The following is a 26715-nucleotide window of genomic DNA, read 5'->3' as shown; positions in this document are numbered from 1 at the left end:
CCTCTCAAAACACCCACTGGCTGCTGTTTATCACCTCATAAAGTGGAGAAATACTGTCTCCCTTAACAGGTTGTCTGTGGAGCAAAACAAGATCCAATAGAAAAGCTGTGGTTATGTTCAAACCCCCATTTCTTTGCTCATTCACCCAAGAGATACTGAGTATCTGGGGTGCGCCTTACCCAAAAGCTAGTGGGAGTATGTCAATGAACAAAATGCAAAGCCCCAACTCTCATGTAAGGCAAAGCCTCCTGAAGAAGGGACAAAGAACAAGGAAGCCAGACTAGGGTGGACACACTGGCAGACAAAGCAGTAAGCAAGCTCAGAGGCATAGGAATTGTGCCAGGCGAGTCCAAGATGGCTGGCACAATGGAGCCAAGGGAACCAGGAGAATGGGTGATGGGATGGCAGCTGCTCTGTCACATAGCACATCCCCTGAGAGGGACTGTGCAGCAAGAGGGGGAAGTGGCACAAGACGGAGTCTTCCCTGAGGATATCGGGGACAGGACAGGGGCGGGCATTGTGCAGGAGCTGCTGTGAAGACAGACACCAGGCAGGTGTGATTCCTTGCTGGACATGTTTCCACTTCCTGCAGTAGTGTCCCTGTCCCATGGAGGGCCATGTTGACCCTATAAAGACACAAGTGCCATCGATACTTGAGTAGGGATTGTGTGGCAGGATGGTTAGGACCACGGGGCTGGAACCCCATACTACAGCCATTTTCCCTCAGGCCCAGCCTATCCCAGCTTGCCCTCCATGCTCTTTACTTTTTGTAAAGTTGACAGAGTTAGCTAGGGAGTAGCAACCTCAACTGAGGTATTACCCCAATCAGATTGGCCGAAAGCAAGTCTGTGGAGCATCTTATTGACTGATGATTGATGGCGGAAGGTCCATGTCACTGTGGGCAGCGCCCCGCTTAGGCCCTAGGCTGTATAAGAAAGCAGGCTGAGCAAGCCGAGGAAAACAAACCAGTAAGCAGAACTCCTCCATGGTCTCTTACTCAGTTCTTGCCTTGCCTTCTCTCAGTGATGGCTGTAACCTGTCAGCCAAACAGGCCCTTTTCTTTGGTAAGTTCCCTCTGGTCGACATAAACAGGTGCACACACAAATACACATACAAACATGAGCATATGTAGACATAGGCATACACATATGTATGCATACACAAAATAAGTGTCCCTGTAGGCTCCCATATACGAACACACAGTGAGCTTTCAAGGGAAACAAAATGCATTCCAGTCATCCTCTTCCCAAAGCCTTTCCTGTTAGAAAGATCCTAAGACTGTCAAGCGAGCAAAAACTTCAGAAATGAGAGAGGAAGAGAAGAGAAGGCTTGATTTTGTCCTTCATCTTTAGAGTTATATTTCCATGAACACGGGATCGCAGTTACAAACAAAGCCTTTAACAACTGCTTCTGGTGTAACTTTTCACTCAACCATGCATCCTCACATGGAGAGATGGTAGAGTTCTGATCTCGAGGGGTTTTATTTCTGGGTTTAGTGTGTGAGCATTTGTTATGGCTTGGTTTTCCTCTGCTCCTCTCTCACTACACCTCAGCCTATGTAACTATTCCTTTAACACCCTTTGTCCCCACTGTGAGCTCCTGTTAGGAGGGGACACTGTGATGTTTATTTGATATCCCCTGTGCCCAATGCCCAGTGCTTGTCACGTAAGCTATTTCACCTAATTTTCTGTCTGTGTCAACAAAAGGACTCTGGGAACTTTTGGTCCTGTTCAGCCATTTGTCAGGAAGTAGACTCTGAGTCCTTCCTGCCTTCTGGCACTCCAGGCCCTCTGGGCATGCAGACTGTCTCATATGTCATCCCACCCCGCCCCCCCCCAGCACCACCCCGCGGATGACCTTTCTGTAGAACTTAGTTCAGCTATCTCTGCCATGCAAAGCAGCTTGCAAAAAAATAGTTCCTTATGCTTTCTGATTTCAGCTTTCCAGATATCTGTATGGACAGAAAACACAGAATCCCTGCAGTTTCTGACAGAATGTCTTCATCGAAGCTTAAGGGCTCCTCGCTTTTCGTAGCCAGGTACTGACAGTGGAGCGGCAGTCTCTTTACCACCATCGCTTTTCCCAGCAGGTGTGGAGCAGGGGACCAGACAGGGAACGAGGCAGCAAAGTGCAATGGAATCCATCCCCACATAAGCCAGGGCTGCTGGCACAATACCTGGAATCCTGGTCCTTGGGAGGCTAGCCTGGGCTATCGAGACAGATGGGCAGAGGAGTGTGAACATGGAGGCGAGGAGGGAGTGAGGGTCCCTGCTCACCCCTTTCCTACACAGGGGCTCAACTTTGCGAGGTGTGTGTCAGTCTGTTTTTCTCCCCCCTCCCTCTTCCTTCCTCTTCCCATCGCTCCCCATCTCTCCTCTCTCTCACACACACAAACACACATATACATGTGGGGAAGGATGGAGAAGAAAGGCCGGAAGCCAGCAGCAACTTAATAACGACTCCAGTGTTTCGCCGTGAACCAAATGCTGAATATTTTGCCCCTTTGTTTCTACTTTTTGGGATCTTTTTGATATTTTTTTCTTTGAGCACATATTGACTTTATAATTAGAAAAATAGAAAATAAGCCTGAAAGAGTAAAATAGGGGGAAAATACACATTAAGAAGCAGCCGTAAGTTGGCACAGTGTAAATGGTAGCTATTTTTAACTAATTAGTCATTACGCCTAATAATAATAATTAGGAGTAATGATTTCCTCTGGGAACGGACTTGTGCATTTGTTATTGGAAGTTGTAGATGACTCATGGATCCCTGGCCAAGAGACTGGGACCAGGGTTCTTTGTCAACCAGGGCGCCCCTCACCTGCCTTCCCGACTCTCCCACAACCCCTAGCCCCCAGCTCAGCCTTGCCTCTGCTGCTGCCTTCCTCTGTCCGTCCACACAAGTCCACAGACAGAGCTGTGTGCCCGCACAGATAGCCATCGCTCCTAGGCAGGCAGAGGGGTCCTCCTCCCGAGAGAGTGACCGACTGAAGCAGGTCACTGTCAGCCCTCTGCTGGTGGCAGGCTGCTTTTCTAAAGACCGTGAGAGCAAGGGAGACGCTAACATCGGGAACCACCTGCATGCTGCTGGCTGGAAAGAGTGCAGGCTACCAATGAGCTTCTCTTCAGTGATTCCACCGTCCAGGATGAGATTTAGACTAAAATGTAGATTCCTCCAGGGCCCCACAGGTTCAGCTAGACAGGAAAGAGAGTGACGTTCCTGACAAGATGGGCGACGTGAACACGTCAGTGAACCCGTTAGAACCTGTGTTTTCAGGTAGAAAAGCAAGGGATGGGCACAGCTGCTTTCCAAGGTCCTCAGAGATTCTCAACTCTGAATAATAAAGCAGGGACTATAAACAGAGTGCATTCTGGGAAGAGCGTAGACATGGATGTTTTCTACGCTCCAAGGGCAGGCTGCCAAAATGTGAGAGATGAGATGGGAAGGGACAGAACTTCTGAAGGAAAGGAGGCAGATTCTCCATGCATCCCATGATCCCAAGGGTCTCCACCCCGGCCCCTTGCACCTGAGTGCTGACCGAGTGTCTCACCCACTGTTCTACTGCTGTGAAGAGACACCATGACCAAGACAACTTATAAAAGAAAGCGTTTCACTGGGGGCTGGCTTACCGTTTCAGAGGTTAGTCTATGATCATAGTGATGGGAGCGTGGCAGCAGGCAGGTAGGCGTGGTGTTGGACCAGTAGCTGAGAGCTTGCATCTGATCCACGAGGACTAGAGAGAGAACAAGACTGGGCCTGGTATGGACTTCTCAAAGCCAACCCCCAGTGACACATCTCTAACAAGGCCACACCTACTCCTTTTCCACTAACTGGGTACCAAATGTTCAAACACATGAGCCTATGGGAGTCACTCTCGATCAAGCAATACAGTACAGCAGCTCTCTAGGTAGCATTTATATTCCATTCTGTATTGTAAGTGGTCTGGAGAGGACCTCAAATATCCAGGAGGATGTGAGCAGGCTTCATGTAAATATCATGGCAATCTCCACAAGGAATTTGAGCATCCTGAGACTGAGGTCCCCACAGCTGATGCTGGACCACATCCCCATGAATCCCAAGAAATGAGCACAGAGTTGAAAAGGAGCAGGAAAAGGCCCTGGGTGCCTGAGTATGCCGCAGAGTGTTCAGGACACCTAAGAATGAAGGTGAGCCAGTGGTGGTGGTGCATGCCTTTAATCCCAGCACTCGGGAGGCAGGGGCATGCAGATCTCTGTGAGTTCAAGGCCAGCCTGGTCTACCGAGTGAGCTCCAGGTTACCCTGAACTGTTACACAGAGAAACCCTGTCAGGAAAAACAAACAAACAAACAAAAAGAATGATGGTGTAATTGCATGATGGATTAAAGCCAGAGGTGACATGGTGGGCTGTGTTCTCTGTCTATGATAGGGAGGATGTGTTGGAAGGGGACAGAATAGTCACAAGACTAGCAAAGAGGTTGTGAGAAACCAGGTGTGTCTCAGTGGTGATAAATGACAGCATTAGAGAGAGAGAAAGCTTACTTGGTCATCTCTAGCCATGAGGAGAGAGAGAGTCAGTTCCTCTAGTGTCTCAACCCACCAGGCAAGTAGAGACAGCCCACCCTGCCCTGCCAGGCTGGAGGCTCCAGTACAGGAAAGAAGGTAGCCAACATACCAATGACTTGCCCAAGTACAAGTCATTTTCTAAGACACTGTTTACAGCAGACAAAGGGATGAGTCCATTACCATGGAATGTCCATCAATTTCCAAATGGCGGGGAAGCAGGGAGTTGTGTTTCGTAGGCACAAAGTCTCCATTTGGAAGGAGGGAAGGTCCTGGAGGCAGGTGGTGGTGGTGGCTACACAGCAGAGAATGTCCATGGCATCACTGAAGCGGGCACTGAAGAGCTAAAAGGGAAGTGTTATATCACATGTAGTGTACCAAATACTAATTTACTTTTGAGGTTCTGGGGCTGAAGCCAGGACCTCACTCCTGCTCCTGGGCTAGCACCCTGCTGCCAAGCTACACTTCAGGCCTTGGCTTACCAATTCAGAAACAAACAAAACCCCCTCTTTTGAAAGCCAAGCGTATTTAAATTTTCATGTGTTCATGGGGGTGTGTTACATGTGCAGTGAGAAGACAACATGTATGAATTGGCTCTCTCCTCCCCCGCGTGGATCTGGGACTAGGTATTCAGGACTAGGTACCTGGATCAGGTAGTCAGGCTTGGTCGCCAGCACCTTTACCTGCTAGGCCGCCTCACCAGCCCTAAAATGTTTTCTAAGTAGTTTTCTCAAAGTCAGGCATGCAGAGTCCCTAGGCAAAGCTCCTCACACAGGCCCTGCTTTGACTCTAGGCTCTGTCTCTCTCTAGCTGGGTGTGGGTCACCTGGAAACTTCATTTTGAGTCTCTAAACCTGTTTATCCTCACCTGTAGAGTCGTGGGGCAGGGGTGGGAAAGGGTTAAGGACACCCACACTTCCATGCCCTGCCCAGAGCAAACCCTTGACGTTTCTCAGTCATTTTTGCTCTTCCCACAGCTGGGCCGAGGAGGCAGAAACCTCCAGTGCTCCAGCACTTCTGAGCTGTGTGACTTTGGGCAAACCCTTTCACTTCCCCAAGCTCGGTTCCCGTCTGTGGAGAGGGGCTGGTAGGACTATATACAAAGCTCCCAGTGTGGGGCCTCTGGGCCATGGCCTCTGGCAGCAGAGTCACAGATACACAGGAGGAAAATAGCATGGCCACGTGATATGGCATCTCTGACTGTTGTGTAATCTGTTTCCACATGATGTTACAGGCAGGGAAAATTCCTGCTCAGAGTTGGTCGGCAGAGTCCTGAAATTATCCCTCTTAAGGGATGTGTCCGTGTCTGAGATATATGTACATATATTCCAGAGACAGGGCCATGCTAGGCCTAAGTAATGTGGACTGAGTCCCATGCTGCTGAGGGCCAGAGATGACCCCAACCCAGCTGCTGTCTGCAAAGAGCTGACTGTGGCCCCAAAGATAATGTGGCCCTGAAGACCTGAGGATATTGTCCCTGCAAACTTAAGGCTAGGAATCTGGGTCACCCCTTTATATGCCAGACCTTCGTGGACAAGTCATGTTCCACCTGCAGAGCTCAGTCCTTGCCTGCATACAGAACAAGGACACTGAGCTCAGGTCTGGGCCAGAGCCTCTTTGTTTTCTCTTGGGGAGCAGCAGTCTTCGGGCGTCTGATGATTGGGGAAGGCACTCTGTGTGCCCTGCCTTCTGCCCATTCACACCTGACCTTAGGATCTTAGTTGTCAGTCCGGATCGGATCCCAGGGTCAGACTGCCAAGGAAACAAAGGTATGGGGTCCGTGTAGAACACAGGAAACGGAGGACTGTAGAGGGAGTGAGAGCAGAGAGACGGACAGTGGTCTCCTGGTGACACGACTGGCTGGGTAAGGAGTGACAGCCTAACAGCCAAAGAGCTGCAAGTCAGCAGGGACCTGGGTGGCGGAAAGCTCGACCCACTCCAGAGCCCCAGACTCTGAGCAAGTAGACTGTCCTGGGAAGACCAACAGATGCTGGGCTAACCCAGTGCCCAGCTATCCCAGTCTACCCCCAGGAGTCTCTGTTCCCCTGCCCCTCAGACCATGAAGACAGCATCTGTCTCTCTTATTTAGGTCTTCCTCTGCCCCCCCCCCCCATGCCAAGGCACGGTGTGCCCATCTCACATGGGACGCTCGACTTCATGAGGTCTTATCTCAAGCTGGAATTGAAATTGAATCAAATCCAGTAAAGCGGTGTTCAGATCCTAGGGAGCATTGGTGTGTGTACCGGCATAGCATATCCTGGTCAAATTCTCAGTAACCAACCAAAGTCGATTAACACTGGCAGAGAAATTGCAGGTTGTCTTTCAGCCATGACTGCCATCCATATGCATGAAACCCACAGGCCCGACTCTCTTGCAGAATCAGGCACAGCCATTAGAGGGACCAGTTTTAGAAACAGTGCTGTCTCCTTCCCCCAACAGTGTCCCTGTAAGTCACAGTGTTCCTAGGCTGTCCACATGTTGCTATGCTTGTGAAGAGTTCGATGAGCTTTGCCACTTAGGAAATGGGTCACATGTAGAAACGCTGGGCTTCAGTGAACATGTCACAGCTGTGTATAGGAAAAACATACTGTTACCGCTGGACCAGCCTGAGACAACCAGCTTGCTCGGAAACAGATGTTCTGTGAAACTCGCTGTGACAGGCTCATCATCTCAGGCTGGAGAGAGGCTAGCACTTAGTCACCAGCCTTGCAAGGACACAGACGTCGCTGGACTGTCCCCTTATCCCTGGCAGGTGGGCTCACAGTGACTGCTCCTCTCTCTGATGTCTAGCATCTGAAGTTAAGCAGTTTGCCAGTTTGAGCGAAAGTGGCAGCAGGCAGCCAGGTGTGCTTAGGAAGATGTTTACAAGGTGGCGCCTGGGAAGGTTTTTGACTGGTTCTGCGCACCTGACTTTCCTGCAGGGCCCACTGTGCACCAGGTTCTGTTGGAGCTGTTTCTACATTGTTGCAGAATAACCCTCTGTGATTTCCATTCCAAGGAGGAGAATGCTGAGGCCTTCTTCTCATTTCTGAACACGGCCTCAACCAGTCACCAACAGATGGTGCCACAAAGCCACAGAAACGGATCCCCTTGTGGTTCTGGACCCTGTGTGCCAATCAGGGGCCACAGCTCTTCTGGTGTAGCAGAGAGAGACAGCTTTGGGAGTCCCTGGTTTGTTCCTTGGTAATACCGTCACTCCAGTCCCTGCCTGTACAGGGTCACACGGCCCTTCCTTCTGCACATACTTCAGGACAGCTGCCACCAGATGTAGAGTCCTCTCTAAATCCAGGTGATCTCCAACCTCTTTGATTTTGTCTGACCCAGACAGCCATAGTCTTAGGGATTAGTACCTGGACACGTCTGGAATGTGGGGCATAGCTCAATCCATCAAAGTCCTTAGCCCTTAACCAGCGGTTTCTTCCAGGTTGTCTTGCTAAGGTCACACAAGAAGACATGGTCTCTCTACGACTGGTCAGTGTGACTGTGGGTTATTCAGTCACAGATGGCTGGATCTGTATCTATATGTAGTCACCCCTGCTCTTGGAATAGGGCAGAGAGACTGTAGGAGTCAAAGGTGGTGGGGGACTACAGAGAAACAGTGTTTCCTGGCCACAATAGGACAGTCGCACGCATGGACTCAGAGTGGCTATGGCAACACGCACAAAACCAAGCCAGATAATGTCCCAGCATGGACGGGGAGGGGACAAAAACTCCCATCCTTACCTGAGGAAATACTGGAAACTGATGGAGGAGAGTCAGATTTCTTCAGGGCTATGGCCCCAGAGAGGCTACCCATGCTCCAGTAGATGGCCCTCCACCCACGCACACATAGGAGCACTAAGTGGACTCAGAGGGTTTGTAAAAGGAGCGCATGGATGAAATTCAGAAAAATAGTGGTGGGAGGAACAGAGGAGAGGTGAGAAGAGAGGGGAGGAGTGGGAGGGAGGGGTGGAGGTGGATCCGATCACAATGACATGGTACACATATGTGAGATTCCCCTCCCCTCCCCCCCAAAAAAAAGAGGACAGGAGAAGGGGAGGAGGAAGAGGAGGAAGGAAGACATCCTGCGGTTTGGAGTGGGATCCAGGCAGGCTGGCTCTGAACTAGCACTCTCGAAGAAGCTCCAGTTGGCTACTCGCCCATCCCATCAGATACATGGGGCTGGCTCCAGGCTTATGGAGTCACCATGTAACCAGGATAGTCCTGAACCAGGTATGATGGCACACGCATGCAATCCCAGCACTCAGGAAGCGGAGGACTGTCAATTCAAGTCCAGCCCAGGATATGCGGTAGTGAGGTCCTGCCTCGAATAAATCAAATCAGGGAGGAGCTCCAGGCTGGCTGGGAGAGGAAGGCTGAAGGCAGGTTGTGAGCCCCAGACTCAGGCAGATCTACACTCACAATCTGCTCTACTCTGGACAGCACTGGGCAAATTGTGACATCCTGGTCTCTTGGGTAGTGTCTCATCTGGAAGATGGAAACCCTAGGAAGAAGAGGAAGACCCTCCAAGGACCGCAGTAAAGATCAGCATGCTTGGATGCGAGTGTGGACTCAGACAGAGCCCAGGCATCCTGGCTTCACCGCGGACACTGTCCTCGGTGCTTTCCAACCACGGGGACTCTCCAGAACCTCCTAAAGCAGCTCCCCAGAAACCAGGGTGAGGACCAGAGAGGAGCCAGAGCAAACGCTGGACCTACTGAGATGCAGGTGGGACATCTGGATGGATTTAGCTGGCAGGTGTGGACTTAGAAGGTGACTTTTCAAAGAGGAAGAAAATTAAACGTGTTTGGGCAGATTGCTGTGCCCTCTGCAGTGACGAGGCAGAGAGCAAGCTAGCTAGCTGCCATACTCGTTAGTCAGTGGTCACCAGTACTCAGTCTTGCCTGTGACCTGGGCACACTGCTTTCTGCTGTTCCAGGGGCATTCAGGCTGCGTTCTGTCAGGTACAGGAAGCGTGCTCTGAGCCCGCGACAGCTGACGGAGGACTGAACCTGGGAAGGTCTCCCAGTCTCTCTCTGATGCACATTCTCCAGCAGGGCTTTGGTGGCACTGATGATCTCCCCAGAACCACCTTAAAAGCTGCGCCTTCTCCTGACAAAAGACACTTTCACTGACACAAAACACACGAGACAATACGTCTCATGTGAACACTGTGGCGTTCCCTGGACAGGAGCTACCCCTGTTCCTGGACCACCGCTTCCCACACATTCTACCCTACTGCATGTGACATGTGTGTGTGGCAGGGTGAGGGGGGTGGGTAGGTTGCTAGTTGTTGCCATGACAACTGAGGAAGAGGCAAGCTCTGACTTCAGTGCCTGCTTGTTAGTAGTGAAGCTGAATAGTGAGGAGTCTGTCCCCCCCACCTTTAAAAATGAGGTCCCCACCATAGTCCCATTGGTCTGGAAACTTTTGGATACATCCAGTTCAGTAGATATTAATTTATTTGGACAAATGGGTGTTAGCAGGAGTTACTGTTTAAAACATATCAGGTGGCCTAGGGGGACAGCTTGGTTGGTACAGTGCTCGCTGTGTGAGCATGAGGCTCTGAGTTCGAGGACCGGTGCATACAGAAGCAGTCAGGCGGGCACACTGACAGGTGCTTATAATTCCTATGTCCTGGAGGTGGAGATAGGTGGGTCCCTACCTAACTGGCAAGCTCAAGGTTGGTGACAGATCTTGTAGCAGACCAGAAAAGGGAGGGCTGGAGGCTCAGTGGTTAATAGTGCTGACTGTCCTTCTAGAGGACTTGGGTTGGATTCCCAGCACCCACATGGAGGCTCACCACTGCCTGTAACGGTAGCGTCAGGGGATCCTACACCCTCTTCTGGCTTCCACAGGCGCCGTACACATGGCACATACATACCTTCAGGCAAAACACCCATACACACAAAATATGTGTGCCCCTCCCGTACACAAAGTGAGGAAAAAGGCAAGTTACAGTCTTAGCACAGTTGTCGCTGGAAGAATTGGGGTGTGGGGGGGGGGGGGGGGCAGCCTCTAGAGCCAGGTCCCTATATCAACACCCTCGAGACTTTTCGACTGTCTTGTGTTGAGAAGCAGTGGCACGTCTGGCATTTTCCCGGCTCCTCTACATTTGGTTTTTCGCTGGGAACTTTTGAAACCCCATTGGTGTGGCACTGTTACCCCTTCGCAGATGAGTAAACTGATACCCAAAGAGTTAAGTCCCTTTCCTGAGGTCACTCAGCTAGTAAACAGGGCAAGCCTGTTTGATCTCCACAATGCCTGCATCTCTTACCGCTCCACCTCCTCAACTTAACCTTGTGCTTGAAATCAATGTGGCTTCTACTCATCAGGGAGACATCACCTAAAGCATGTACTGCCATAACTAAACAGTTGGTGCTTCTGTACGAAACAGCACAGCACACTGTCTGGATGTCTGCTCAGGGAATTGGGCAGTGATAAGAGAAATTAAATACTTTAATGGATTTTGACAACAACTCTTCGTTAAGGGGATTCAAAATCGCATAAAGGAAAAGTCAGACTTTCTCTTTGGACCTGATGGCTAATATATGCATGCCTAATTCATTAGCTGATTCAAAGCAAAGTAAAACAGCAGCAACAAAAGAAAACACCAAATTTCGTTAGGGCCAGAGTCCTTTAATGAGAAGGAGATTGCAGAATGGAGGAGGTGGACTCTCCTGGACAAGGTGTTCTTGAACTGACCTTCCGTCCCTCACTGCGGAGTGGGTACTTGATAAAATATGTGTCCATGACATGACAGTTCTTAGAAGGTTGAGGCTGGAGGATCTTGAGTTTGAGACCATCTTAAGCTACATAACAAGATGGGCTATATGTTTGTCTGTCTATCTATCTCACTCACAGGTATACATGCATGTGCACGTGTGTGTGTGTGTGTGTGTACGCACACACACAGGCACACATCCTGTGAGTGACAACAGCTTTCCACACCATGATTCAGCCAGGATGCCAGCCCCTTATTTTTGTGCTCCCACCAAATCCCTCCACAGCCCTGGGAGCCAGACTATACCGTCCATTTCCATTTCACCAAAGGGAAACTGAAGCTGAGCAATAACACAATTCCCCAGCAGCCATACAGTTAGTACAAGATGGATCCAGGATGAAGTTATTCTTATCATTATGAGTTAGTAACTATATTAGCCATGTAGTTAATCTTAAGGAAGTCAGATACTTCCCTGACAATGACATCCAGCAAATGGTATGCCTGCCTTCAGCCAGAATCACCCCGAGTCTTCCTGTCATAACTGTTCAAGAACACATTGATTACAGGTCACTCACTAGCAGGCCTTCCTCACACGTGTGAAATGTAAAGAGACCAGGGCAACACAAGTCAGTTGTTTCCAACAGTCTTTCAGGAGAAACGGCCATGCTGCAAGTTTAGAAAAGGATGCATTCCACAAGAAGTACCATGAGAAATGCAGGAAATATACTTCTGAATGGGAGGGAGGAAAGAGGCTGTGCCCGGTCTCTAAGGGGAGCTGTGAAGGACAAAAAGAATCAGAACCTGACTGGAGATGAAGGGTCTTCAGCTTCCCGAACCCAGGTGCCTTCATCCATTCCTGCGCATGAGGTCTGGCTCTGGAAGCCACAGACTGACACTCAGCACATAGGAGAATTGCTGGTCTACTGGAGAGGGACCAGATGCACACACAGGAACAGGATGTCCTTGCCTGAAAACGGTTTGTCCCTGAAGGGCCCCTCACATTAACTCAGAGCTCCTACTGAGTGGCTCACAAAGAAAGTGGGATACAAATGTTGTGAGCCCCATGTCCACTGAGAAAAGGTGGTTTGGGGTTCAACACCAGTCCTTCAGGGTTTGGGTAGGTGTGCTGGCACCATGAGGTTAAGAGAATGCGCCCAGAAAATCAGCCAGTAACAGAGTTGACTGGAAGTCTGCTGAGCCACTCTCTAGCCTGGTAGAGTCCTGTGAAAGCACTGAATGAGGACTCCTGGGATACACAGCAGTCAAGAGAGATGTAGGACCTCTGCAGACAATGGATGGGTTTGGGTGACACTGGATGCCAAGAAGAAAGCAGCTTTAGCAAAGATGCCATCTACACACATGGCTGTCCCCATTTCCCCCCGCATTCAGGCAGCCCGTACTTTGACACAGAGCTGTGTTTAAATACTAAACTGTTTTGTGTTGCAGCCTTGCACCGAGTGTGTAATTAAGAGGATCCCTTCATTAGCAGAGCTGCATAATGAAAGCTCAAGTTAGCCTTTCCTGCTAATTCTGGAGGTGGTGGGGCCGGCTAATACAACCGCTGATTACAATTGTCACATAGTCTCTTGCCGAATCCACCAGGAAATGTTCATTTCCCAGAATGCATACGGGATCTTGCCGTGAATGAGAGAGAAAAGGGAGAAGAAAGGTTTGCTCTGACAACCCACAGTAGAGATGGGTAGGGATTAGGAACATGGGGTTTGGCATAGAGTTCCAATCACACCCTCATCACTGAGGCCACTAGTTTGCCCTCCCTAAGCCTCGAGGTCACCAGCTGTAAACTCAGGTTAGTCATTGTGTCTAGAGTGCTGGGAAAACTCTTTCAAATATGAGAAAATCCTCACTGCAAGATATGTGCACAATGAGGCTTTGCGGGGGTGACAAGTTTAGTCATAGGTTAAGCAACTACAGAGCCTGCCCTTCTGGAATTTTTCAGAAAGAAACAGATATTCCATGGACAGTTAAAAAAATAGTTATTTAAGCTTGATAAGTTCTGTGAAGAAAGAAAATCAAGTGTATTTTGTTCTTTGCATCCTGAAGATGAGAGAATAAGTTCTCAGTGAATTTCATGATAATAATGATGACAGCAATGATAATGACAATGGTAGTAATGGAGATGGTCATGGTGGTGATCCTGAAGAGGGTGGTGATGGCAGAAATGATAGTGACGATGATGAAAAGGACCATGACCGTGATGATGGGGATGACTATGAAGGTGATGGTGGAGATGGTGATGGTGTTGACTATGTTGATACCGGTGCAGGGAATGATGATGATGATAAAGATGTTGGTTAGGATGATAATGAAGTTGACAATTTGGTAGTGATCAAGAATATGATAATGATCAGGCATAGTGGCGCACACCTTTAATCCCAGCACTCGGGAGGAAGAGGCAGGTGGATCTGTGAGGTTGAGGTCAGCATGGTCTACAGAGCGAGGTCCAGGACAGCCAGGGTCACACAGAGAAAACCTGTCTCAAAAAAACAAAACAAGCGACACCATAGAGTATGATGATGTCCAGTCAGGAAGATGATGGACAAAGGAAGGGTGACTTTCTTCCTAGAAAATTATAGAGATAGAGAAAAGATGGAACAGTTGAGTGATGAGTGAAAACACTTGCCAAGGGAGGGAAGGTAGGCAGGGAAGAGAAGGCTGGCGGTCAGGAGATAACATGAGGCACCAGCGTTCCCCTTGGGGATCTGGCCTAGCATGCCTCAGGCCAGGACACCGTTCAGGGCAACCTCAGACTTTGAAGAACATTCTCTGGGTTCCGGAGAAAAGTGAAGCCCAGACGAGAGTCACCTTTTCCCCTGGCCAAAGTGCTCAGAATCCATGTGTAATTCCAGCCATTAGGCATTCCAGCTCAATGTAATGTTTTTCTTCCCCTTTGCTCACATAAAAACTCTGAGCAGGGGATCATGAGGATGGGACCCGGCCTTGGCCTCTCACAAGAAGTCTCCCCTCAAGCAAAGACTTGGCCTCTACTTCGCTAAGTTATTTCAGAAAGAAAATGAGGCAAATCATTGCTGGTGCCCTCTAACTCCTGTGTTTACAGTTCCTGGTAGACGGGGGGAGGGGTGGGAGGCGGGGTGGGGGAGCAACACCTCCATCAGCACAGGACGTCATGATAGCAGAAACCCTGAGCCAAGACTGAAACATCAGGGAAGGTGTGGTTAGTGAGTTCTCATGGGCACCATGGAGCCCAGTCTAAGCTAGAACAAGAAAAGTCTTATTGGTCTAGGCAGCCTGAGCAATGAAGACAACCCTGTGTTAGTTACATGAGGCAGGGCTCGAGTCAGCTGGTGACCTTTTGAGATGAAGAAGAACCAGGTTATTGTGACAGAAGTGGCCGACAGGACCAAGGGTCTTTGTAAGCTCATGTTCCACTCTCTGCTTACTGTTACTTCTATCAGGTCTGTGGGCCTGGGAACCGTTATTACTCTGTCTTATATAAAACTTTGAGATTATGTGACTTGCCGAAGGCCATGTGGCTTCAAGCAGCAGAGAGATGATCCAACTATTCCTTGATTTACCGATCTCCTGACCCCCAAACATGCAACTCACCAGGCCCACGTCCCAGCAGAGAGGTGCCGCAGTGGCATGGCTTCCCGAGCAGTGTGCACAGAACATGCCACCTACGGACTGTGCTGCAACATAGCCAGGGGACAGCAGAAAGACACTTGACACGGGGAGCGCCCTGCCACGCTTACTGGGAGGCCTGTGGAAAATGAGCTGTCAGGTCCTTCGTCTGGAAAACGAAAACGAGAGAGCTGGGCCCGGTGACCCCTAAAGGGCTCTCCAGCTCCCAAAAGACTCGCCTTCAGGTCTGGGGAAGCAGCCACGAGACTGGGTCCTCAAATTTGTCCTGCTGCCGATTCATTGTCTGGCCAAGCAAGAAAACAGTCAAGCACCAGCCCAGGTCATGGCTCGTGAAGCATCCCCCAGCAGGAAGAGAGATGGGCTGCTGTTGCCTTCGGCTTCCTTGCTGCTTTGCACTCCACAAACACTCTGTGTCATGAGTTACAAGAGCCCATGGTGGCCAAGTAACAAACTGATCTGTCTGGCAAGCAAAATCGGGCAAGCATATTCAGATGAGCGATTGACCTCCCAGAAGCTGCTTCATTGGTTCGTGTTGGTGCCTCATAGAAGGTTGGATTTAGACCTTAGGCAGCTTCCCCATTTCGTGCTGGCACTGGCTGTGTCCACCCTCATCCATTCTCCCTGTTAAGCTTTCTTTGCAAAATAAAGTAAAAGATTCTCTCCATAAGGAGAAGAAAATGAATCGAGCTGAGAAAATGAAGGGAAAGAGTCCAGTTTTGAACCTAAACAGCTGTGCGTTCAAATTTAATAGCGGAGTGACTTTTGCAAGGTGGTTGACTTGTCTGAGCACATTTCCCTCATATCTAAAATATCGTGTTTTCTCTCATGTGTGGAATCTAGATTTACATGCATGTACACATGTATATACAAATATATAGATATATATGCACATTTTTCTATCCCGGCTCTACTGTGCATTGGTTTGTCTTCCTATGTCCTGGTTCCCCTTCCTGTAAAGTAGGAATATAGCATCCACTTTGTCAAGGTCTATACCAAGCCTTCTGCATACATGCTGTGCTCTTTAGCTTGGGGTTTTGTTGGACTCCAAACAACGCAATTCAGGGTGTCTCTGATTCTCTTGCCTGCTTGTGGGACCTGTTTCCTCCTCCTGGATCACCTCATCAGCCTTGATATGAGAGGATGTGCCTGGTCTTACTGCATCTTGTTACACCATGTTTGGTTGATGTCCCTGGGAGGTCTTCTCCTTTCTGAAGGGAAACAGAAGCAGTGGATCTGGGGAGGAGAAGGGGACTGGAGGGAGAGGAGGCTGCAGTTACGATATATTGTATGAGAGAAGAATAAGTAAATAAAATAAAATGTCTACTTTTTGAGATTTTACCGAAGGCACAGAATTAAAAGCCACTGTATTTACTGACAGCAATGGCGGCAACAGTGTGCTTGTTGCTAGTGAGGGTATGTCCTGCCTCAGAGAATAAGATCACATGAGGTGAGAGTGGCCAGAGTTTGGGGGAGAGAGCTGCGCAGGTAGGACCATCCTCTTAAAAGGACTTGAGTATGTCAACAGAGGCTTCTCTGTAAGTTCTTTCTTCATCTCTTGGGAGCGTGTGCCCGGTCTGCCCTGCTCAGCCACAGTCTGTATCTCTTCTTCAAACTGCATCATGTAACCAATCAAGCAAATGGGGCTCTGTCATGGCAGAGATATATCAAGTGAGGGAGCTGGGCTTTTTGGTAGCTACATTTATTTTTAGCAACTTCATCCTGAGACGCTTTAAATTAGCTGCAGTCCTAATTTAAGGCACTGCATGGTGCGTGGTTAGCATTTCTCCATGAGCAGCGGTGTGCTACGTGCACTTTTGAAATCTAGCGATGGAGGGACTGTGCCAAACAGCAGAGAAAGAGGCCTACTACATCTCTGTCCTGTAGAGCCCCCAGGCCACAGGGCGTCCTGTCAGGACACAGCTTTGCCAGTAACCTGCCGATTCTAGGCCTCCTTGTCCCTATTTTTAAACAGCGGTTGCCATTTCTACCAGGAAGTCCTCTGCAGTGGCTGCCTAGCTCCATGCTCATCCACTGGCCCTGGCTTAGGCATACCTCCTGTGCTGTTGTCTAATATTGAGTCTCAGGCTCCGCCCTGAGTCTGAACCTCCCAGATTACTGTTGTCTAATAGTGAGTCTCAGGCTCTGCCCTGAGTCTGGACCTCCCAGATTATTGGCCCAGCCCATACAAAGTTTCTACAGCATGAATGTTCATTTCTGGCAAGTCCTCAGGAGACACCAAAGCAGCAAGTCCATGGGCCCCACTTTCAAGATGGTTGCTGTACCATGGTGTCCAACCCCTGTGCTAAGGGCTTCATGTAGCCCAACACAAGGGCTTCTTGCAGTCCAGAACAGCCACTGATGCAGCCCAACACAAAATCATAAACCTACTTAAAATCTCATGAGATTATTTTGCATCTTTCTGATAACTCTATTATGTGAGTCTCAAGCATGAATTTTATAGGTGCAACATCAACTTAATATCTCAAAAATCACAAAGTCACAAAAATTAAGCATATGTATATATGTATGTATATATGTGTGTGTGTGCATGTGTATGTGTGTACCCAAACAACTTAGATTTAATGTGTTTACCCTAAGGCAAGGCTTCCTTATCCAACATGGTCCAGAGAATCCAAAAGGTCAGACTCCCTTGAATTCTAGACTGTTCCAGGAGTTTCCTAAGGTCCTTCTTTATAAGTCATCTGTGTTTCTAGCTGATCTCCCTCACTGTGGCCAGTTCCCATCATGCCTCCCATAGTCTCCCTCATTTCCAAACCAAGCAAACTTCTCTAGAAATCAGTATCGAGACCAAAATCTGCGTCGGCCCCCTGGACATAACACTAGCAGTGTGGTTCATATGGGCCTCTCCCTGCCCCCGTTCAGTCATGTGCCTCTGGGCTGCATGGACAAGCTCCTGGGACATCCCAGTGCTTAGGAAACAGCTGGGAGTGAAAATGACCGAAGGTATATTTAACAAGCGATGGAAGGTGTTCTTCTAGAGAGAGTCCAAGCAATGCCTGTGAAACTAGGATTTGGTCTTGCCCTATCCACCTCTGTTAATCTCTGGGACTATATATAGCTTATAGAGAAGAAGAAAAGTCTCTGATTTGAGTGAAATCAAGGAAGCATAAGAACCGTATAGTGAGCCCTGCTTGGGCATGGGGGAGGTGGCCCTAGGGTCATGCTGATTTCTCAGCTGATGGCATGAACTTGGGCAAGTGTCACCTGGCCACCCTGTGAAGGGGCAATGGTTTCTACCTCCTTCAGAAGCCTGTGGTTGGAAACAATGGGATGACCGAAGTAAACTGGTTAGCTCAGTTTTGGACATGTAGGAGGTCCCTAATAATTGGTGGCAATTTTTGGCAGTGAGGTTTCCAAACAAAATAGAGACAGGTGGTTTCCTCACTTGTGTTTTCATGAAAAAGAATTCCACTTTGTTTGAAAAATGATAATAGATAAACCATTCCAGGATTCTTGCCTCTGTTTTAATGAATCAAGGATATACCAAATTCAATTTTTTCCAGAAACGATCCCAAAGGACTAGTAAACTTGATTTATGTTTTCTTTACCAGTCACTTTTATTCCAAAAGCCTGACATTTCCATTAAAATGCTATTAAGTAAAAACGGGATTTTTACAGTATTTGTGATGGCTTGGGTCTCAGTGTGATAATTGCAATTATCTCCAGCAAAGAAGCCATTCCTCATCCTTTTATTTCCCCTTATACATCAACTGCATCTTTAGTACTTCCCAGGTGAGGAAAACCATTTCCCTAAACAGTTGTGCTCCAGGGTCTGTGAAGGGACATGGGCATCTGGGAGGGCAGCCATCGGAGGCACATGCCGGGCACTAATGGCTGGCTGGGAGAAAGGGAGGGAGGGAGGGAGGGAGGGAGGGAGGGAGGGAGGGAGGGAGGGAGCGAGAGCAGCCATCGGAGGTGCACACCACCTGGAGGAGTGGTGAAAGGTGCGTGCTGGACAGCACTGGACAGATGTGTCTCCAGAAGAGGACACCCTCATCGCCTGGAATGACATGGGGAAGACCTGTCTAGTCTGAACTTGCTGTATGGAGGTGATGAGGTCCCCATCTGGCAGTCCAAACTAAGGCTGCCCCTCAGACCATGTTTTATCTTAAACAGCCTGCAGCCACATAGATCCGATCCTGTCTACCTGGGTTAAAATTTCTGAAATGGCGTTGTGAAATGTTCTAGAACTAGATGACAGCGATGGTGCTGTCATGGAAGACCTAAATGCCTCTGAGCTGCACACTTTAAACGTGTTTAAATGGTGGCTTCTGTGTATGTTGCACACCAAAGTCACTTTTAGCTAACACACTGCAACATCTGTGCTGGGCGAGGAGGAGCTGGACACTGAGTGGCTAGGCCAATGACAAGTCAGTCGGCCATTAAGTCTCTAACTGAGGAGGAATGCTAGCTTCCTATGGTTAAGGCTTAATTCTGACTGTGTGGATGTCCATGAGAAACATGTGTGGAGTGAGCGACAGTTTAAACACATGTCCTGTCATCCTAACCCTAAATACAGGCATCTAAACATTATTAGTGTCTATATTCAAAATCTGGGATTAGGAATCATTTTGATTCCTTTATACTTCTCTCCAAAGGTCTACAAAGAACTTAAAAAACTTTTATAATCTGAAACAAAAAGCTCACAGCTGAAGCTATGACTCAGTTGGCAGCGTGCCTACCTCCCATGCAGAAAGCCCTGTGTTTGATCACCACATAAAACTGCATGTAGGAGTGCATGCCTGTAACCCCAGCAGTGTGGAGGGGGAGTCAGGAGGATTAGAAGTTCAAGATCACCCTCAACTTGGACTGCATGAGACCTTGCTCTTTAAAAATAAAAGAAAATAAATAAATAATATAAGTAAAAAGCAATCAATACTTTTAAAAAGTCTTTTTAAAAAATAAACAATAGTATTCAGAATTTTGTGTTCCCAGTGTGAGCCATGATGTGCTTTAGAATAAGGGCATAGTAAACCAGAGGGAATGCTGGAGAGCTGGTTTGTAGTCCTGGTTTATTCAGAGATGAGATGCCACCCTCACCCTCAATCTCTGTATCTGGAACGGGGCTGCAGCCAAAGACTGCTCCACAGAAGTTCACAGAGAGCGGGTTTGTACCTGAGCGGTCCCTGAGCCGTTTCCACCCCCTGTGCATCCACACTGCACCTCCCTGTCTTCCCGTTTTCACCCCCTGTGCATCCACACTGCACCTCCCTGTCTTCCCGTTTCCACCCCCTGTGCATCCACACTGCACCTCCCTGTCTTCTTGTTTTCACCCCCTGTGCATCCACACTGCACCTCTCTGTCTTCCTCTTGATGAAATTTCCTGAGTGCTCACAATCTCAGCCATCACCACTTACTCAGTGATTTAGGAGCTAATTTCTGGTAAGAGTGTCAGTTTTCCTACCACCCCATTTTTCTTTCTACAACTGTCGTGGGGAAAATACTTCATTTTGTGTGAAAAATAAGCACCTGACCTTTATTTACTGTCTGAAGTCCAGACGATAATGACAACGGCGCTTCTGCTGAAGGAGCCTCGCATCCTAGGAATACCCACTCTGCCAGCAACCCAGACCCTCCATGCCATGAAACGTTGAAAGAGGTTTTCCTTTGTAATGCCTGGTTCTGATCCTCTGCCTGTTCTTGCTTTGAGCCCAGAATTAGGGTCCACTTTAAAGAAGCTGTGACTAGGTCTTCTGGATTTCTACACATGTCTTCCCTAGAGGTTGGCTCCTTGGGCTGGCCTGAGAAGGGGACCACTTGGGCAGAGCTTTCCAGCACGACATTTGTCTCGCAGGCTTCTTTCCCATTCCCAGGGGCTTATGGAATAAGCATCACGGCTTTGAGACACTCCTGGTCGGTTTATGCCATTGTTAAAAGCAGACTTTCCCAATGTGTCTTAGTCATGGGTATATTACTGTGAGAAGACACCATGGCTACAGCAGATCTTCTATGGGAAAGTATTTAATTGGGGCTGGCTTACAGCTCAGAGGTTCAGTCCATTATCGTCACGTTGTGGGGTCATATGACAGCAGAGAGGCAGACACGGTGCTGGAGAAGGAGCTGAGAGTTCCGTTCAGCAGGCTGCAGCAGGAGAGAGAGCCACTGGGCCTGGTTTGGCTTTTGAACCCTTAACACCTACCCGGAGTGGCACACCACCTCCAACAAGGCCACATCTCCTGATGGTGCCACTGCCTAAGGGCCTATGGGGCCATTTTCACTCCAACCTCCATACAATGCGACAAATTTGATGAAAACTGCCTCCCACTCCCTGCTCCCAGGAATCTAATATACCCCATGTGCTATAGACATGAGTGGGCTGGGTTGGGGCACACAGAACCCTGAGGGCTGACCTGTGAGCTGAAGTGTGTGGGGACAGAGACATATCCAAGGAACAGAATGAATGTGGAAGAGTGTCATTGGTGTGGCCAAAGAGACATCTTGGGGCGGGTAGTATAGGAATGTGCCACACAGGCAGGGCCAGGGAGAAGCATGACGGCTGGTGTGGGGACTACCTGGAAGTGGGATGCTGACAGGCCATTCGAGGAAGAGTCACAAGTGACCCACCTTGAGTTAGCACCACAAGATGTGCATTGAACTTCCTGGGGCCTTACTGACTGTGCACAGTGTCTTCAGGATTTAGTCTTAGGAGTGGCGACCACAGGTGGTGGCTGGTTTTCTGTTGTCCTGTTTCTGGGTGGGACAGGAGCCAGGAAAGGGTGGAGACTGATGTAGAGAGAAGCACTGAGTAAGGAAGGGAATTGGGAACTCAGGGGCTCCGGGCCAGACTGACGGACAGCAAGGTAGAGGGTAACAGTCAAAACTTGGAACCGAACCTGTGCCTAGACAGCGAGGACCCAGAAACGAGGGCATCCAGGAAGAGAGCAGGAACACCAGAAGAGGCTCTTGTAAAGAGGCCAGCATCTCAGACAAGATTGGAGAGGGAGTAGCCCAGTCAGGTATGTTGGTTGCCACAGGGCTAAGTATGGTGGCACACGCCCATAATCCCAGCATTTGGGAGAAAGCACCAGGAGAATTACAAGTTCTAAGGCAGCCTGGGCTACGTGGCAAGTTTAGGGCCAGTCAGGGCTGCACAGTGAGACTTTGTCTCCAAACTGTAATAATAAAATGAAAGCCACGCGGATGCCAGAATAGAGAATGGGAAGGCAAGCCCAGAAACATGGTGTGACGGTTTGATGGAAATGGCCCGCGTAAGCCCACAGCGGATGTCACTGTTGGGAAGTGTGTCGCTGGGGGTGGACTTCGAGGTTTCAGAGTCACTTGCTCTTCCTACTGCCTTCATCCAGATGTAGGACTCTCAGCAACCTCTCCAGCGCCATGGCTGCCTGCCTGCCGCCATGCTTCCTGCCACGATGAAACTGTAAGCCAGCCCCAATTCGATGTTTTCCTGTACAAGAGTTGCTGTGTCATGGGCTCTCTGCACAGCCACAAAATCCTGACTGAGACACATGGTGCAATGGTCCAAGCACGGCAGAATAGGAGAACAAGGCTGGCCTGTGAGAGCTGATCTGGGGCTAGAGTGATACAGCGTTGACTATGAAGACCAAGCAAGAGTTGGCTTTTATTCTGATTTTCATGCCTGGGTAACTGGCAAATCTCTGGTGGTGACTCAGGAGCTCTGGGACAGACTTTGGGTGGGGGAAGGGCTGTGTCATGCTGTAGGCAAGAAGGAACTGAGACCATTTCCAGCTAGATGGGGACAGGTAAAAGTCTGTGGCTATTTGTTTTCTTGATTATCAGAATAATTTCAGAATAAAACACACAGGCTAAGGAGTCACAAAACTTGTCATCTTCTATATGAGTTCCTAACAAACAGTTCAGGCAGGAAATCGTCTGTGTTCCGAGGACTGGGGAATGGAAGTAGCTACCCAAGTTGTCCACTGAATGTGCCTGCGGCTTCTTGCCAACCCTCAGTGAGATTTTTCTATTTCCTAATCATTCATTTACTACCCATAAGTAGGAGTTTGAACTCAAACCCAGACTGCTCACAGTGGGGTATTTCCTTGAACCGTGAGCAGAGTGAAGCTGGCATGGCAGGATGGAGGAAGGCGTGTTTCCACTCCTAGCTCTGCCCTGGGATCAAGCCCCGCTTCAGTAAGCTGTAGCTGTGTGCGACTCAGCAGGCCACTCCTCAGGGGCCAGTTTTCTAGTCTATGCAATAGAAGCTGTACACACCTCTCCCCATTGGAGGAAGGCAGTTTGTCACGAGTGCCCCGTGTGTTTCAGGTCTCAGCATTCTGGAAAGCCTTTCACTGGGAAGGAAGATCTGGACTGTGACCTGACCGGTGATCCTGACTCCAACCCCGAAGCCCACCTGCCCTCCATTTGCCTCAAGCAGGTGTTCCCCAAATATGCCAAGCAGTTCAACTATCTACGCCTGGTAGACAGAATGGCCAACTTGTTTATCCGATTCCTGGGAATCAAGGGGACAATGAAGTTGGGACCAACTGGCTTTCGAACCTTCATAAGGTTAGTGAGACCAGCTTTCTCCCACTTGAGGCTTGGAGAGGGAAGAATCGAACCATCTGAATGCCACGTGGTTCTTGACTGCCCTTGAGAGACCATAGTGTTGAACTGGTACCCTGTTTGAAGCTGCAGTTACATCATGGCTGGCGTATTATAGACTCTCATCAAGGGAGTTAACAAATGTTCTAACAGTGACATTTAAATCTTAGGTTCATTATTAAAGTAAGCAGTTGTGGGGCTGAGGGAGATAATTCAATAGGCAATGCTCTTGATGCGGAAGCATGAGGACCTGTGTTCAGAGCCCAGTGCCACATAAACCAGGCCTAGCAGCATGCAGTAGTAATTCACCAGGAATGGGGAGCAGGGCGAGATAAGCGCTTCCTGCAAGCCATTCTAGCAAAAGTACAACTCCAGATTCGGTGAAGAGCCTGTCTCAAAATATAAGGTGGAGTAGAGTAGAGGAAGACAGTCAGGACCCACCTCCAGGCTCCATGCCACACATCTACACACACCCAGGAACTGTGGACCAACGTAGTAGTGTTTTTTTATTGTTGCTATGACACAATACCTGAAGCTGGATAACTTTATAAAGAAAAGAGGTTTGCTTAGCTCACAGTAGTTTAAGTTAGCATCTTAAACTCTCAGGTCAGCCAGCCCTGTTAGTTCCATCTTTGGTAAGAGTCTAATGACAGAAGATACCACAGGGAGGTGTGTGCAAGAGAAAAATCATGTCCAGAGATGATGGCACAGCAGATCGGAGTCAGGCTCCCTCTTGTAATGACTCAGGGGCCCACAAGAACTAGTACCTTCCAAGGGTACATGCCCAATGCCCAGCGACCTAAAAACCTTCTGTCAGCTCTGCCTTCTAAAGATGCTGCCACTTCCAGAGCACCATACCGAAGTCCATGCTACCAACGCGTGAATCCTCAGGGGATGTCCTAGTTAGTGAGGTCATCTTGGAACAACCCAAGTCCTCCGAGAGGAAAGTCTAAGTCAGGTTGACCTGCAGGCATGTCTGTGGAGGGTTGTCGTGGTGATTAACCCGAGCAGGAGGGCCCAGCACACTGTAGGGACACCGTCTCTAGGCAGGTGCTCCTAGGCTGTGTTAGAACGCTAGCTGAGCAGGAACTGTGAGCAAGCAGCGTGGTCTCAGCTTCTTCAAGGACCTCCTTATGTTTCTGTGACCTGACCGGTGATCCTGACTCCAACCCCGAAGCCCACCTGCCCTCCATTTGCCTCAAGCAGGCGTTCCCCAAATATGCCAAGCAGTTCAACTATCTACGCTGAAATTCACTGGTCCTTCAGCGATGGACGGTGACCTGGAAGTGTAAGCAAAATAAACCCTTTCCTCCCCTAAGCTGCTTCTGGTTCAAGTATCTCTTCACAGCAACAGGTGAAGTCAGAATAAGGGCTTCCTCAGGCAGCGTTCTAATTGCAGCAGTTACCCTGAACTAGGCCCTTCAGCACCCAGTAGGGATTGTTGGTGGGAGTCTGACCTTGTGTTTCCTAACATGCGCTCTCCCGCTAGGACCAGCTGTCTACGGCTGAGCTCACAAAGGTATATCATTCCACAGTGAGTTTCCGGAGGGAAAAGTTGATTAGTCTGGTAAATCATACAGCACACTAGCTCTAATATTAAAATAACGTGCTGATAGTGTCTGCCATACACTTGCACGAGTTTTAAGGAGAAAGCGTAAAGAAGAGGTTTGCTGCAGCCTAAGAAGTGAGAAGTCGCCCCTTGCTGTCCGTGTCTGTGGTTCACTCTTTTGCCTGCTCCCTTTGGAACCCTCTGGAGGTGACACAGGGCAGCTTGCAGGCGACAGTGAACCCTACCCCTGAACCTGGGGGTCTTTAGCCTATAGATTAGAATGAAACCACATAGGCCATAGGGAGACCTGTGTGTGTGTGTACGTGTGTGTGTGTGTGTGTGTGTGTGTGTGTAGAATTAATCAGAACCATAGGAAACATCTAGCATATCGCAAATGATTAATAAATGTTTGTTTCTTTCCACAATGGTTAAAGAATGTCATGAAAATTTACATATAGTTCTATAAATTCACACACAGAGAGGAAGAGAAGGGAGGGAGAGACAGAGGGAGAGAAGAGAGAGAGGAGCAAGCAAGCCAGGGCCACACAGGGTCTGGTACAAACCTGACAGCCATGCCAAACAGATGACCCTAGACCTCTTCAACAAGTGTGGTCTGGCTACAGCATGGAATTGCTCATTTGCAGTTCTCTGTGGCATTGCCACCTCAGAAAGAAAACCCTCTGACAGCCCTCAGCATGGCTGTCACCTCTTGTCACTCGCTTTAACACCCTTACCCTGCATCTCAAAGTCACACTCCTCAGACTTCTCTTCACTAAAGCAAATAATTGGATGCCATGAGTTGGAAGCCATGTTTTGCCAACAGCTTCTCCAGACACGGTTTATAGAGACTGCCACCAGCCTTCCGGTCTTGGTAAGCCCAAGGCTTGGTGGCCACGGTTGCCACTTTAGCAAACCAGCAGGATGGCTTGAGAAGGGCATGCGTTAGTTTCAGAGAAAGGAAGGACATGGGCCTTGGGGTCTAATAGCCTGGCTCTGGGATCAAGCATATTGCTCATTTGTCTGGCTTTGGCAAATCCTCCATCAGTCTCTAAGTCCCGGTCCCCTCATGTGAGCAATCATCCTGCCTGGTGTGGTATTTTGCGTCTGGAGTATAATGCATCATACAGTGCCTGGCCCAAGGCCTGGATCAAGAGAACTGCTTGCCAAATGAGAGCTTTCACCTCTTGTCAAGACTGCATTTGATGCTCAGTAATAGGACAGTGTCTTCAAGTGGCTCAGAACATAAAAGCCACCAGGGGTTCCAGGACTGGCGAGCAACTCTACAGTATTATCCATGCCTTACCTCTTTTCTCTTCACCCATAGTAAGCGTGTTCTGATGGCTTCAGGGTTGCCTACGGTCACAGGATGGCCGCTCAAAATCTGGCCACCATAGTTAGGTACTAGACTGAAAGAAAGAAGAAGGGGGCAGTAGCATCGGTCTCTGCCCTGCAGATGAATTAGACTTCTTTTTTTTTAAATATTTATTTATTTATTTATTTTGTATACAATATTCTGTCTGTGTGTATGTCTGCAGGCCAGAAGAGGGCATCAGACCTCTTTACAGATGGTTGTGAGCCACCATGTGGCTGCTGGGAATTGAACTCAGGACCTTTGGAAGAGCAGGCAATGCTCTTAACCACTGAGCCATCTCTCCAGCCCATGAATTAGACTTCTTAAACGCTACCCTGGAGGCTATAGGTAGCGATTTCTTTTTTTTCTTTTTCTTTTTATTTATTAAAGATTTCTGTCTCTTCCCCA

General features: G+C 48.9%; 1 protein-coding gene across 2 annotated transcripts in view; it reads left to right on the top strand.

Annotated features, from left to right (window-relative positions):
* Nucleotides 1-26715, top strand: part of Ttll11 (tubulin tyrosine ligase like 11) — a 260661-nt gene that overhangs the window by 186833 nt on the left and 47113 nt on the right. The window contains exons 7-8 of one of the 2 annotated variants that reach the window (XM_050126798.1): nt 1940-2038; nt 23129-23371. In XM_050126798.1, the coding sequence (XP_049982755.1) occupies nt 1940-2038; nt 23129-23371 (342 nt within the window). The remainder of the gene's footprint in view (nt 1-1939; nt 2039-23128; nt 23372-26715) is intronic. The other variant, XM_050126799.1, reaches the window with a different exon arrangement.

This window comes from Alexandromys fortis, unplaced genomic scaffold (genome assembly GCF_014885135.2).
Source record: "Alexandromys fortis isolate MF-2015 unplaced genomic scaffold, M_Fortis_MF-2015_v1.1 scaffold_268, whole genome shotgun sequence".
Taxonomy (NCBI): domain Eukaryota; kingdom Metazoa; phylum Chordata; class Mammalia; order Rodentia; family Cricetidae; genus Alexandromys; species Alexandromys fortis.
The sequence above is the reverse complement of the archived record's forward strand: the minus strand, read 5'-3'. Positions and strand labels throughout refer to the sequence as shown.